We start from the raw sequence: 15,137 nt of genomic DNA, 5'->3' as shown, positions 1-15,137 counted from the left end.
TAACACATAGATTCTTGACATTCTTTAACGGGTTTGAGTTACTCTCCGTCCAAACCAGCGCTCCACTACTACAATCCTCTCCTATTTCCGGACATGAGGTCAGTGTGAGAGTCTGCATTCCACGGCCTCTCACCAACACAAGCAGGTATTGTCCTCTGTGGAGGGGACTCTTCACTGGCTTTAGATCAGATCACACTGTTGGAGCAGTGTCAGTGTTGTCATCACATTGTGTTGTTTATGACGGGTCCTGTAGTGGCAAGTCTCACTGCTTAATGGTTAAGGAACGCTAACTGAAGTCCACAGCAGCAACTCTCTGACACAGTGTGGAAATCAAAGAGAGAGAAGGTACTGTATAAGAGGTCACGTCAGAGACACTTTATATTGAGCGATCGCACTCAATGACGTGTGGCCTTCACACGTTCTGTTCTATTCACACTCAGTCCCCAATTGAACCGTCCTCAGATCAGCTACGGGGGACAATTCTGGAACAGGCCCTCATGGCCCTTACGTCTCACCTGCCCACAGGTCAGCTGTGACGTGAGGTTCAGTCAGTCCCACGCCTGTAGAGTGTTGCTCAGCTGCTACCGTCAACCTGTCAGCTCCACGCCACACCTTTTAATCAGTCACCATGGTGACCAGGTTGGGGTAAGCAGGCACAGTGTGCCATCCCACATTCCTCTCTCACTCAGTCGGAGGGATCCATGTCACAGAGCCCCCCCTACACACTCACACACACACACACACACACACACACACACACACACACACACACACACACACACACACACACACACACACACACACACACACACACACACACACACACACACACACACACACACACACACACACACACACACACACACACAGACCCTGTGGTGATGCCACAATCAGCCTCACACACAGACACCCATGCCCTGGGACTGGCAGGTGGAGCAGGACTATCCATAGAGCATCCATTGGCCTCCGTTACTGTGTCTACACCAGACTGATTCTGCCACGTACACAGAGATTACTATTAGCTGCAGTATGGGTTCTCGTCCATCCTAATCCATGTACTCAGGAGAGTCAATTAGTCACTTCTCTGGAAGGGCACGGCCACCTAGCCACCACTGAGCTCGCTACACACACAATAAGAGACTAGCGTAGGGCAATCAAACACTCAGCGCACAGTAATAAACTATTTTGAAAATTCAAGGATGGAAAACTGACTCACCATCCAACAACGAGGGGTTAAACAACGGTCTGTCATTATGGCCATCCGAAGTCACAGCTGCTGTCTTCTCCTAGAAGCAAAAGGGAAAGTTGGTAAAGAAGGTTTGCATAATCGTACAGTATATTTTCCATGTATACAAAAATGGTGATTGCCAGACTTGATTCAGACTTCATTTCAGCCAGGTTCAAGGCATTACCCCACCTGGTATTTAAACCAATGCCCCTAGTCAACAGTAAACAACTACACCCCCTCTCACGGTCTCTCCCCTCCTCTTCCTTATTCTCCTGTATATCCTCCTCTTTCTCCCTCTAACAACAGAATGTCTGTTTTCTCACATAGGGTTAAAGACCTTCCAGGCAAAGAGGACACTGAAGTAATTCCTGCTCTTTCCCTTCTCCCTTCATCAGATAGAGAGACACCGAGAGAGACAGAGACAGAGAGACAGAGAGACAGAGAGACAGAGAGAGAGAGACAGAGACAGAGACAGAGAGAGAGACAGAGAGACAGAGACAGAGACAGAGAGACAGAGAGACAGAGAGAGAGACAGAGAGACAGAGAGAGAGGGAAAGAGAGAGAGAGAGAGAGAGAGAGAGACAGAGACAGAGACCGAGAGAGACAGGGACAGAGAGACAGAGAGAGAGAGACAGAGAGACAGAGAGAGAGAGAGAGAGAGAGAGAGAGAGAGACAGAGACAGAGAGACAGAGAGAGAGAGAGAGATTCTCACAGTGATGTTGGCGACTGGGTGGATTATCACTAATTATCAAAGACCAACTAGAACCTAAAGGAAAGGAGATGATTGGTAAAAAGTGGAACAAGACGAGGCCTCCTCAACTTCTTCCTCCCACCCCCTCATTTTTCCCTTCTTTTTCCTCCTCCTCACCTCACTGGAGACCATGTGTTTCCCCCTCAGGAATATAACAGTCTTATTGATATCACACTGGTCTAGACTGAACTCTTATCAAAGAGCTAATCTTTATATATATCCAGATATGAAAGATGTTTCCCTTCCAGGAATCTCAGAGGGACTATGAATAGATACATCAGAGTTAAAAAAATGGGTAGGCCTAAAAAAAAAAAAGTGATTGTTCTATTGTTCTAAAGCTGAGAGTTCACTCATAGGAGATGGTGAGTCCTTTACGTCCTTGTCCCAATGAGGAAACCCAGAACTCTGTTAATATGAAGACAGCAGAATCTATCCCCTTCATCTCTCCTCTTCCCCGACGTCCTGTCTCCTAGGCCTCCTGAGGGAGGAGAATGTCTGGTGCAGACACAAGCAGAGACCTGCATCCCTGGGTCTGTGAACTGATGTGAGCATTGTTTTCCAGGGGAAAGGGAACATGTTTTTTCTTCCTTCAGAGTGTCTGGGTGTGCATGGGGACTACAGAGTGTCAGTGAGTGGGAGGAACGCCAGCTGCAGTATTGGCAGAAGGAAAGCAAAGGGATTGGGTAATGGGTGGAAAAGCCATACCTTTGTAAAACCTTGGTACCAGATGCTCTTGAGCTCTGAAGTGTGTGTGTGCAAAAATGCATGCTCGTGGGTGCGCACACACGAGAGAGCTACACTACATTACCAAAAGTATGTGGACACCTGCTCGTCAAACATCTCATTCCAAAATCATGGGCATTAATATGGAGTTGGTCCCCACTTTGCTGTAATAACAGCCTCCACTCTTCTTGGAAGGCATTCCACTAGATGCTGGAACATTGCTGCGGGGACTTGCTTCCACTCAGGCACAAGAGCAGTAGTGAGGTCGGGCCCTGATGTTGGGCGATTAGGCCTGGCTCGCAGTCGGCGTTCCAATTCATCCCAAAGGTGTTCGATGGGGATGAGGTCAGGGCTCTGTGCAGGCCAGTCAAGTTCTTCCACACAGATCTTGACAAACCTTTTGTGTGTGGACCTCCTCCAGAGTCCAATGGCGGCGAGCTTTACACCACTCCAGCCAACGCTTGGCATTGCACATGGTGATCTAAGGCTTGTGTGCGGCTGCTCGGCCATGGAAACCCATTTCATGAAGCTCCTGATGAACAGTTATTGTGCCGACGTTGCTTCCAGAAGCAGTTTGGAACTCGGTAGTGAGTGTTGCAACCGAAGACAAACGATTTTTACATGCTACGCGCTTCAGCGCTCAGAGGTCAGAGGTCTCGTTCTGCGAGCTTGTGTGGCCTACCACTTTGTTACAGACTTATGCTAAAATTGATTAAATAAATATTTTTCTACACTCAATACCCCATAATGACAAATCGAAAACAGGTTTTTAGACACAGTACTTATGTATGTATTCAGACCCTTTGCTATGAGACTCGAAATTGAGCTCCGGTGCATCCTGTGTCCATTGGTCATCCTTGAGATGTTTCTACAACTTGATTGGAGTCCACCTGTGGTAAATTAAATTGATTGGACATGATTTGGAAAGGCACACACCTGTCTGTATAAGGTCCCACAGTTGACCATGCATGTCAGAGCAAAAACCAAACCAAGCCGTCAAAGGAATTGTCCGTAGAGCTCCGAGACAGGATTGTGTCGAGGCACAGATCTGGGAATGGTACCAAAAAGTCTGCGGCATTGAAGGTCCTCAAGAACACAGTGGCCTTCATCATTCTTAACAGGAAGAAGTTTGGAAACACCAAGACTCTTCCTAGAGCTGGCCGCCCGGTTAAACTCAGACTCTCTGTGTTCAAATCCTCCTGACGACTTCAATAAAGTAGAAACTTCAATATGGGATGAACAAAGATATCCCTCAATAACCTGACAGTTATCAAATTCATTCTTCCTGAGATGGCTGGAAGACAGTTCCACCCTCTTCAACACTCTCAATGTCTTTCTTGCATTCCCTAAGAGGAACCTACACCCCCCCCCTTCTTTGATTGGCTGAGCTAACTTCCTGTAATTATAATGGAGGAAGCTAGGGTGAGGGGGTCGCAGCTTGCTAAGCTTAGCCCTGCGGACAGACCCAGATTCAGACCCATGACCACCCTGTGTGTGTATGTGTGTGTGTCTCTCTCTCTATAGAGGAGTCAGTAGGTCTAGGTTTTTGTTTTTAACTCAAAAGTAAAAGGGATAGAAGTAGCCTGCAGATACCTGGAAATGCTTCATTCGGTAGATGTAGATTTTATCCCACTTGTTAAAGACACACCCTGCAGCCTTCCATAATCACAGGACGATTTGGGTCTTGGACATCTAGTAGGTTCTTCATTATTCACACGGGAGATGACAATCATCCAGTGTGTCCATGTGATGTACTACAGTACAAGACCAAATGTTTAGTTCAACAGATACCTGACAGGTGCATGGTCATCCCCTCTCCTCCCAACATCAATGGTTCTCATTTCAAATCCTGATTATTACCAGACCAGTGTGGCAGTCATTGTGCCGCCGGGCCTGTATCACAGTCGTTTTCACGTTGCAGACAAATTCCTTTACATGGCTACCAGGGCTGGAGTCAATTGGAATAGAAGGCAGGCAGTACATTCAGGACGTGAACTTAGGTAACAATTCAAAATGAGAAAAAACGACATCTATTTTCATTTCAATGACTTCTCAATAAACTGAGGAGTATAAGCTATTTATTTCAAAATGGTTTAAATTGTTTAATTTGAAATAAAAATCTATTGACTGGCTCCAATTTGAATTGACCCCAGCCCTGAAGGCTACCATACAAGACCTCCCAAGTCCACCACGGTGGCGTGGGTAAGTTACACTGTGACACACACCCAGGCGCCTGAAACACACACAGAGCCCAACACGGAAACCATCCCAGCCTCAGACTGTGGTAGGCCACAAAAACACAGGCCTGCCAACGGCCCTCCAGCTGCCCAGCCTCCCTCCACATCCCTGTCCTGTAGGCAAATTGTGTGTGTGTGTGTGTGTGTGTGTGTGTGTGTGTGTGTGTGTGTGTGTGTGTGTGTGTGTGTGTGTGTGTGTGTGTGTGTGTGTGTGTGTGTGTGTGTGTGTGTGTGTGTGTGTGTGTGTGTGTGTGTGTGTGTATGTGTGTGTGTGTGTGTGTGTGTGTGTGTGTGTGTGTGTGGTGAGGTGCACGTCCTGGGTGGTAGTGGGATCACTGTGTGGTTCACCCTAGCCCACACACTCTCTCACTCTCAATCTCACTCAGGCCTCCATCAATGATCCTCTGTATTGACTAGGATCTGCGTCCCAAATAGCACCCTATATATAGTGCCCTACTCTGAGCAGATCCCTGTGGGCCTTGGTCAAAAGTAGTGCACTACATAGGGAATAAGGTACCTTTTTGGACACAACCTCAAGTCTCCAAGGTGAAGACAAATCTGAAATATAAGGCTGTGCATGGATGGCTGCATAGGGTTTCTGGTCTAACATCAGGAGCTGGAGGCCAGTGATGTAATGAGATCAGATCTGGTCCAGTGGAGTTCTATGATAGACTGGAGAACAGAGCAAAGCATTGTGGCATGACTTTATGTCTTTAAATGGGGTTTCAGTCCAGTCAAATATTACCCTTGACCCCATGCCACTATACACCATTGGATGGGCCTCTCAAGTCAACAGCCCCATGGCCACAAAACATAACACAGACAGAGACACACATTCATACACACAACCGCTAATCTCATCCACCAGCCGGATCGCTCTCTCGGTCAAACTGTATGGTTTCACAGCGCCTCAGAAAGGGACTTGAATGGAGGCCATTGGCAGGAGTGGACGAAACAACCACTGATTTTAATGAGCTGATCTCTCAGTCCATCACCATCTAGCCACTGATTTTAATGAGCTGATCTCTCAGTCCATCACCATCTAGCCACTGATTTTAATGAGCTGATCTCTCAGTCCATCACCATCTAGCCACTGATTTTAATGAGCTGATCTCTCAGTCCATCACCATCTAGCCACTGATTTTCTTTGAACATGTAGAAAATCCCATCTAATACAGCGTTAGCAGGCTCGATCCCTCTCCCGCCTCTCCCGCCTCCCTCTCCCGCCTCCCTCTCCCGCCTCTCCCGCCTCCCTCTCCCGCCTCCCTCTCCCGCCTCCATTTTAAGCGGCACCCCTTTCAAGTCCCACTTTAGGACGCTGTGTTACCAGGGTTTTTATCAGTGGTGTAAGGTACTTGATAAAAAAAGACTTTAAAGTACAACTTAAGTCGCTTTTTGGGGCATCTGTAGTGTACTATTTCTATTTTTGACAAGTTTTACACCATCCATTTTCCCTGACACCCAAAAGTACCCGTTACATTTTGAATGGCTAGCAGGACATGAAAATTATCAAATTCATGCACTTATCTAGAGAACATCCTGCTCATCCCTACTGCCTTTGATCTGGAGGACTCACTAAACACAAATGCTTCGTTTGTAAATGATGTCTGAGACTTGGAGTGTGCCCCTGGCTTTCCATAAATACAAAAACAAGAAAATAGTGCAGTCTGGTTTGTTAAATAAGGAATTTGAAATGATTTATACTGTTACTTTTAATACTTAAGTATATACAGTGTTAAGAAAAAGTATGTCAACCCTTTGGAAATACCTGGATTTGATCGTCATCTAGGTCACAACAAGACAAACAGTCTGCTTAAACTAATAACACACAAACAATTATACATGGTCTTGTCTTTATTGAACAAGCTATGTAAACATTCACAGTGCAGGGTGGGAAAAGAATGTGAAACCTTGAATTTAATAACTGATTGACTCTCCTTTGGCAGCAATAACCTCAACCAGTTGTTGCGGATCAGACCTGCACAACGGTCAGGAGGAATTTTGGACCATTCCTCTTTACAAAACTGTTTCAGTTCAGAAATATTCTTGGGATGTCTGGTATGAACCACTCTCTTGAGGTCATGCCACAGCATCTCAATCAGGTTGAGGTCAGGACTCTGACTGGGCCACTCCAGAATCTTATTGTCTTCTGTTGATTTATTTGGGGTCGTTGTCCTGTTGCATCACCCAACTTCTGTTGAGATTCAATTGGCGGACAGACAGCCTAACATTCTCCTGCAAAATGTCTTGATAAACTTGGGAATTCATGTTCCCATCGATGATATCAAGCTGTCTAGGCCCTGAAGCAGCAAAGCAGTTCCAAACCATGATGCTACCTACTAGAGGTCCACCGATCAATCGGAATGGCCGATTCATAACAATCGGTAGTCGGTCTTTTTGGACACCGATTGTGGCCGATTACATTGCACTCCACGAGGAGACTGCGTGGCAGGCTGACGTAACCTGTTACGTGAGTACAGCAAAAAGCCAAGGTAAGTTGCTAGCTAGCATTAAACTTATCTTAACATAATCACTAGTTAAACTAATAATGTCATCAACCATGTGTAGTTATCTAGCTTGCCCTGTGTTGCATATAATCGATGCAGTGCCTATTCATTTCTCATCAAATCACAGCCTACTTCGCCAAACGGGTGATGATTTAACGCACAGTCGCGAAAAATAGCACTTGTTGTTGCACCAAATATATACAAATATAAACCTGCTTATTTAGTTAATATTGCCTGCTAACGTGAATTTATTTTAACTAGGGAAATTGTGTCACTTCTCCTGCGTTCCGTGCAAGCAGAGTCAGGGTATATGCAGCAGTTTGGGCCGCCTGGCTCGTTGTGAACTATGTGAAGACCATTTCTTCCTAACAAAGACGGTAATTCATTTGCCAGAATTGTACATAATTATAACATAGAAGGTTGTGCAATGTAACAGGAATATTTAGACTTAGGGATGCCACCCGTTAGATAAAATACGGAACGGTTCCGTATTTCACTGAACGAATAAACGTTTTGTTTTCGAAATGATAGTTTCCGGATTTGACTACATGACCTAAGGCTCGTATTTCTGTGTGTTATGTTATAATTAAGTCTATGATTTCATAGAGCAGTCTGACTAAGTGGTGGAAGGCAGCAACAGGCTCGTAAGCATTCATTCAAACAGCACTTTCGTGCATTTGCCAGCAGATCTTCGCTGTGCTTCAAGCATTGAGCTGTTTATGACTTCAAGCCTATCAACTCCCGAGATTAGGCTGGTGTAACCGATGTGAAATGGCTAGCTAGCTATTAGCGCGGGGTGTGCGCTAATAGTGTTTCAATCGGTGACGTCACTTGCTCTGAGACCTTGCAGTAGGTGTTCCCCTTGCTCTGCAAGGACTGCGGCTTTTGTGGAGCGATGGGTAACGATGCTTCGAGGGTGGCTGTTGTCGATGTGTCCCTGGTTCGAGCCCAGGTAAGGGCGAGGAGAGGGACGGAAGCTATACTGTTACACTGGCAATACTATAGTGCCTATAAGAACATCCAATAGTCAAAAGGTATATGAAATATAAATGGTATAAAGAGAAATAGTCCTATAATAACTACAACCTAAAACTTCTTACCTGGGAATATTGAAGACTCGTGTTAAAAGGAACCACCAGCTTTCATATGTTCTGAGCAAGGAACTTAAACGTTAGCTTTTTTACATGACACATATTGCACTTTTACTTTCTTCTCCAACACTTTGCTTTTGCATTATTTAAACATGTTTCATTATTTATTTGAGGCTAAATTGATTTTATTGATGTATTATATTAAGTTAAAACAAAAGTGTTCATTCAGTATTATTATAATTGTCGATTAATTGTTTTGGTCCTCCAATAAATCGGTATCGGCGTCATAATCGGTTGACCTCTACTCCGTACACCATTCTTCACAGTTGGGATGAGGTTGATGTTGGCGTGCTTTTCTCACCCCTTCACATATTGTTGTGTGTATCTTCCAATAAAATCTCAAATGTAGTTTCATTTGTCCACAGAATATTTTGCCAGTAGCGCTGTGGAACATCCAGGTGCAATTCTGCAATCTTCAGACGTTCAGCAATGGGTTTTTTTGGACAGCAGTGGCTTCTTCCATGGTGTCTTCCCATGAAACCATTCTTGTTTAGTGTTTTACGTATCGTAGACTCGTCAACAGAGATGTTAGCATGTTCCAAAGATTTCTGTAAGTCTTGAGCTGACACTCTAGGATTCTTCTTAACCTCATTGAGCATTCTGCACTGTGCTCTTGCAGTCATCTTTGCAGGATGGCCACTCATAGGGAGAGTAGCAACAGCGCTGAACTTTCTCCATATAGTCAATTCGTCTTATCGTGGACAGCTTTTAAAGGTACTTTTGTAACCCTTTGCAGCTTTATGCAAGTCAGCAATTCTTAATCTTAGGTCTTCTGCGATCTCTTTTGATCGAGGCATGGTTCACATCAGGCAATGCTTCTTGTGAATAGCAAACTCACATTTTGTGAGTGTTTTTTACAGGGCAAGGCAGCTCAAACCAACATCTCCAATCTCGTCTCATTAATTGGACTCCAGGTTAGCTGACTCCTGACTCAATTAGCTTCTGGAGAAGTCATTAGCCTAGGGGTCCACATACTTTTCCCAACCTACACTGTGAATGTTTAAATTATGTATTCAATATAGACAAGAAAAATACAATAATTTGTGTGTTATTAGTTTAAGCACACTATGTTTGTCTATTGTTGTGACTTAGACGAAGATCAGATTAAGTTCACATACTTTTTCTTGCCACTTTACATTAGCAATTACATTTACTTTTGATAGTTAAGTATATTTAAAACCAAATACTTTTTGACTTTTACTCAAGTAGTATTTTACTGGGTGACTTTCACTTTTACTGGAGTAATTTTCTATTAAGGTATTTTTACTTTTACTCCAGTATGACATTTGGATATTTTTTCCATCACTCTATACGTAGCAGCAATTCATACTGAACAAAAATATAAACGCAACATGCAACAATTTCAACGTTTTTACTGAGTTAAAGTTCATATAAGGAAATAAGTCAATTGAAATACATTCCTTAGGCCCTAATCTATGAACTTCACATGACTGGGCAGGGTAGCAGCCATGGGTGGGCCTGGGAGGGCATAGGGGCACTGGGGAGCCAGACCCACCCACTGGAGAGGCAGGCTTAGCTAATCAGAATGAGTTTTTCCCCACAAAAGGGCTTTATTACAGACAAAAATACTCCTCAGCCCCCCTATCCCCCCAAAACAATCCCACAGGTGAAGAAACCGTACGTGGAGGTCCTGGGCTGGCGTGGTTATACGTGGTCTGCGGTTGTGAGGCCGTTTGGACGTACTGCCAAATTCTCTAAAACAGCATTGGAAGCAGCTCATGGTTGACAAATTAACATTAAATTATCTGGCAACAGCTCTAGTGGACATTCCTGCAGACAACATGCCAATTTCACGCTCCCTCAAAACTTGAGACATTTGTAGAATTGTGTGGTGTGACAAAATTGCAAAGTGACCTTTTATTGTCCCAAGCACAAGGAGCACCTGTGTAGTGATCATGCTGTTTAATCAGCTAATCGATATGCCACACCTGACGGGTGGATTGATTATATTGGCAAAGGAGAAACGCTGACTTACAGGGATGTAACATATGTGCACACAATTTTAGCGAAATAAGCTTTTTGTGAGTATGGCAAGTGTCTGTGATCTTTTTATTTCAGCTTATGAAACATGGAACTAACACTTTACAACAGTGTAGCTTGGGGACAAGGTTCATACAGACACACATGCCAACCTCCTGTCCTGAACCCAGGTCCACTCGGTCTTAGTCAGTGTGAGTAGACATCTTACTGAACTCAAACTCTGTGGAGTCTGGGCATACTGATACTGTCTCCCCCACAGCTCTAATGAGCACTATCAGTGCTGGCCTCTGCCAGAGGCTGTACTTCAAAATCGCACAGAGCTCATTAATTAAGAGACACTTTCAATGAGATAGCTAGCAAGGCGTGTAAGGTCATACTGGGACTGCATATTTGAATAGACAGTAAACAAGACTTCAGAGATTCACCAAAAACACCCAATACCTCTCTCGAGCCATGGTAACGTAATAGTTATGTGAAAGTAAGCTATCGCAAATGTTTCGAAATATAAGGCTATTAACATTAGGCTAAATGAGTGATCCATTTGTAAAACACAGTTGAATACGTCATTCATAGATGTAGACTACAGTACGTTGCCCGTTGGTGTATTTGAGGCTACATCTCAGTTGATCAAGTGGCATTCTGATTTATGGTGGGGTGATGATTCAACCAATTACTGTAGAGCATCAACACCAGCTCCGGACGAATCAAGAGTCGGTTGATGATTGAGCGAATGCGGCATCCCCTGAACAATCACAGCAGAAAAACTGCGTAATCTCGACCGATTGACATGAATCATAAACTTAACACATCACCACTTTACATTCTTACAGAAACCGTAAAGGGTAGCTCGCGACCACGATTGACGAAGCTGAAACTTCGCACCCCGCTACGATTAAGGGTTTCTAAACAAAAACGTACCTTTTCCTCACGTAGAATGGCAGGATTCCAATGTGATGGTCGAGTCACTAAACTTCAAAGCATTAATATCTAGCTTTCTAGTTTTTCTGTTTGTGTTGTGCCCGACTGTCTTTTCCAAGTGAACGGGCTGTCTGTCTCTTCGCTGCGTCTTCGGAATCCAGTATATGGCTCCCACCTCCGACGTCTTGGAGAAGTACAGTTAGGTCCTGCACTACTCCAAGTGTTCCTTTTCACTTTGTCTACCGATGGAAATATTGCAGATTTGGCAACAACTTTCAAATGTTCCCCTATAAAAAATGTTTTGTCATTGTTTATTTGAAAAAAATGTATTGTAGTCTGCACTGTTGCATTTCCCTAGTGAGGCGATTTTGCCAAAACTTTGCAAATAAACGCTCATTGGAGACAGGACCGATCCCTGTGAGAGGTATAATCTTCCCTGTCTCCATGTAGACGTTGTACTTTTCCCGCCTAGGTGAGTGTGAGGGGACTCAAGCTTGTGCGGGTCTCTAGGGCCTCATCCGAGACAGAACCATTTTTTGTTATAGTGGTGCATGTCTGTGTCGAAACACTTCATTTAGAGCACCCATCCTGACATAAGGAGAGTTGGCATTAAAGCTGTAAAAAAATGATTTACTTCGTCATCATGGAATCAATGGATGAACCGGTCATATTGAGGTATTGTTCTGGGACCGCTATAGAGACAAACAAGCTGATACACATGAAAAACAACCTAAACACACACGATTGAATCGTAGTTTTATTTCTTACAAATAGTAGACCAATGCACTGTATTCCCCAATAAAACAGTGTCCATCCCACAGAGCTCTAATACAAATCATTTTCAACACTGACATTTTATGGACAAAGATATTTTACTTTTAGTCTAAGTTTGGATGATTAATAATGACAAACATGATTGGGAATGGAATTAATTACACCAACAAACACCACATAGACCAGGGTTTCCCCAAACTTGGTCTTGGCCCCCCAGGTGTACATTTAGTTTTTTTGGTGTTTTAAATACATACAGGGAACGATAAACATGGAAAATCCCTACTTTTCATAAAATGACAGTGAACCACTATGTGCAACTGCCCCTATAAATCCCAAAATAAAGTACATCCCACCAGCCCCAATAAATATACTACCAGGATACATACATGTGTCTACTGACCCAACCACTGGGGGGGGGAATAAATGGGTTTGGGTGCTCTAATCATCCTCAATAAGGTAACAGTTCGATTTTAATCTGTCAACGGATTCAAGCTCATTTTATAAGGTCCCATTCATCTACCAACATAACACTTTAATTAACTTAACTACATCAATTATATGGGATCATACAGTATGTAGTGGATTTTGGATTTATTACATTAATTAATGTTGAGGGCTACAGGAAATGTCATGAGCCAGATATGGCCCCAGCCGGTACTTGAGTATCTACCTTATACATGTCTGTTCACATAACTACAGTATAGACAAGCTCTTGTATATCGAGAACATTTCAACATTTCAATTTGAGATTTCACGAAAAATGATACCTTCCTTCCTTCCTTCATGCACTTTGTTTGACCAAAATAAGATATAAAGCTTATATTCCCGTCAATAAATGTCATCAGATAAATCGATCTTTTAAAACTACCAAAAATATCTACATCTGATAGAATAGATTGTTTCTCTGTTTTTCTTTTTCCTCTGTTCTTCACTCCTGGGGGCGGGTCAGATCTTGACTGTATTGGCGTGTTTCTTGCACAGGGCCTTGTCCTTTTTAGAGAAGAAGGCTTGGCCCTCCAAACTGGTGCTGCAGACCTAGGGAATAACAGACAGTACAGTAATATCAGTGCTACAATCTTTCTATTCTCTATATTTCAGATCTCTCACCATGTCGCCATCACTCGCTCCATGCAGGCCTGACTTACTGCACATACGAAGCAGGTATCATGCCAGGTGAATCCCAACGCCTCCAGAAACTTGTCTCCTGCCTCGATGGGGAAGTCACAACCATGGCAACTGGTACCAAAGAGTTGGTAATAATCTGGGTGGAAGAGTCAGTCAAATGTTACTTTTATGATTTGATTAATTTCAAAGTCGTGTTCATTTCGAAACACCTTGCTTGCTGTGACCTCACCTCTTTCACAGTATGGCAGCCCGTCCTCCATGTGGAAGGTGTTGTTTCTGATTGGCTGCTGGCAGGATGCACACAGGAAGCAGTACACATGCCAGGTCTGCTTCAGGGCATTGATGACTTCCTGTAAAAAAAAAAGAGTAATATAATTCCCTATAATGTCATAATGTCCTCATTTGATTGCAATATGTGTCCGTGGAATTGAAGAGGAAGGCGATTGAGCAAGGTGGACAAGCAGAGATACTATACTGTCTCCTGAAGTATGTCACTCACCCCCAGGACCTTCTGCTTGCAGGTAGGGGCAAGATACTATACTGTCTCTTGATGCATGTCACTCACCCCCAGGACCTTCTGCTTGCAGCTGGTGCAGGTAGGGGCAAGATACTATACTGTCTCCTGAAGTATGTCACTCACCCCCAGGACCTTCTGCTTGCAGCTGGTGCAGGTAGGGGCAAGATACTATACTGTCTCCTAAAGTATGTCACTCACCCCCAGGACCTTCTGCTTGCAGCTGGTGCAGGTAGGGGCAAGATACTATACTGTCTCCTAAAGTATGTCACTCACCCCCAGGACCTTCTGCTTGCAGCTGGTGCAGGTAGGGGCAAGATACTATACTGTCTCCTAAAGTATGTCACTCACCCCCAGGACCTTCTGCTTGCAGCTGGTGCAGGTAGGGGCAAGATACTATACTGTCTCCTAAAGTATGTCACTCACCCCCAGGACCTTCTGCTTGCAGCTGGTGCAGGTAGGGGCAAGATACTATACTGTCTCCTGAAGTATGTCACTCACCCCCAGGACCTTCTGCTTGCAGCTGGTGCAGGTAGGAGCAAGATACTATACTGTCTCCTGAAGTATGTCACTCACCCCCAGGACCTTCTGCTTGCAGCTGGTGCAGGTAGGGGCAAAGAACTCTTCATAGCAGTGAGCACAGTACACTGTTCCCCTCTCCTCCACGAAGCCAGACTCCACCAGAGACGTGTGGCAGTGGGAACAGTTAAACTCCTCAGGGTGCCACGACATGCCCATGGCCACCAGGAACGGACCTCTGTGGATAACAGGAAGTGGGCAGAGGTCAGGATAAAATTAACTTTAAATTCAATATGTCAGACACATATGAGAGGGACTCAACTAATCAGAAGTGAACCCACAGGATTACGCTGCGTCCAAATTTCCCCTACTGACAGTCGTTATGTACCTGATGACCTTGTCACAGTGGCCACACATGGGCGTGCGTGTTCCTGCTGCGATGTGTTCGGCCCGCTGCACCAGGGAGTCCTGGTCCTTGGGGTGCGCCTGGGGAGCAGGGCGGTCAGGACCTTTGGGTACCGGTGCAGTGTTGCTGACCCGGCCAAAAGAGGGTGCCGCTCCACCCTTAGGGAAACCTAAAGCAACAGAAAATACAGCATGGGTCAGTTGTTTCATTCACACCATATAAACAAATCTCATCCATCTGAGCTATAGAAAACCATTCACAAACTTTTGCGCCATGTGATCA

General features: G+C 44.4%; 2 protein-coding genes across 6 annotated transcripts in view; both read right to left on the bottom strand.

Annotated features, from left to right (window-relative positions):
- Positions 1-11,820, bottom strand: part of bmpr1bb (bone morphogenetic protein receptor, type IBb) — a 129,528-nt gene extending 117,708 nt beyond the window's left edge. Inside the window, exons 1-2 of one of the 2 annotated variants that reach the window (XM_052525805.1) lie at positions 11,518-11,820; positions 1,217-1,286 (exon numbers count right to left, since the gene is read on the bottom strand). The gene's annotated coding sequence lies outside the window, so the exon portion shown is untranslated. The remainder of the gene's footprint in view (positions 1-1,216; positions 1,287-11,517) is intronic. The other variant, XM_052525804.1, reaches the window with a different exon arrangement.
- Positions 11,821-12,256: 436 nt separating this feature from the next.
- Positions 12,257-15,137, bottom strand: part of pdlim5b (PDZ and LIM domain 5b) — a 72,373-nt gene continuing 69,492 nt past the window's right edge. For all 4 annotated transcript variants that reach the window (XM_052525797.1, XM_052525798.1, XM_052525800.1 and 1 more), the window contains 5 exons: positions 14,838-15,024; positions 14,507-14,687; positions 13,646-13,766; positions 13,437-13,552; positions 12,257-13,326 (listed from right to left, as the gene is read on the bottom strand). In XM_052525797.1, coding sequence (XP_052381757.1) covers positions 13,237-13,326; positions 13,437-13,552; positions 13,646-13,766; positions 14,507-14,687; positions 14,838-15,024 — 695 coding nt within the window. In that variant the 3' untranslated portion in view covers positions 12,257-13,236. The remainder of the gene's footprint in view (positions 13,327-13,436; positions 13,553-13,645; positions 13,767-14,506; positions 14,688-14,837; positions 15,025-15,137) is intronic.

This window comes from Oncorhynchus keta, chromosome 9 (assembly GCF_023373465.1).
Source record: "Oncorhynchus keta strain PuntledgeMale-10-30-2019 chromosome 9, Oket_V2, whole genome shotgun sequence".
Taxonomy (NCBI): Eukaryota; Metazoa; Chordata; class Actinopteri; order Salmoniformes; family Salmonidae; genus Oncorhynchus; species Oncorhynchus keta.
This window is presented reverse-complemented; position numbering and strand designations above follow the sequence as displayed.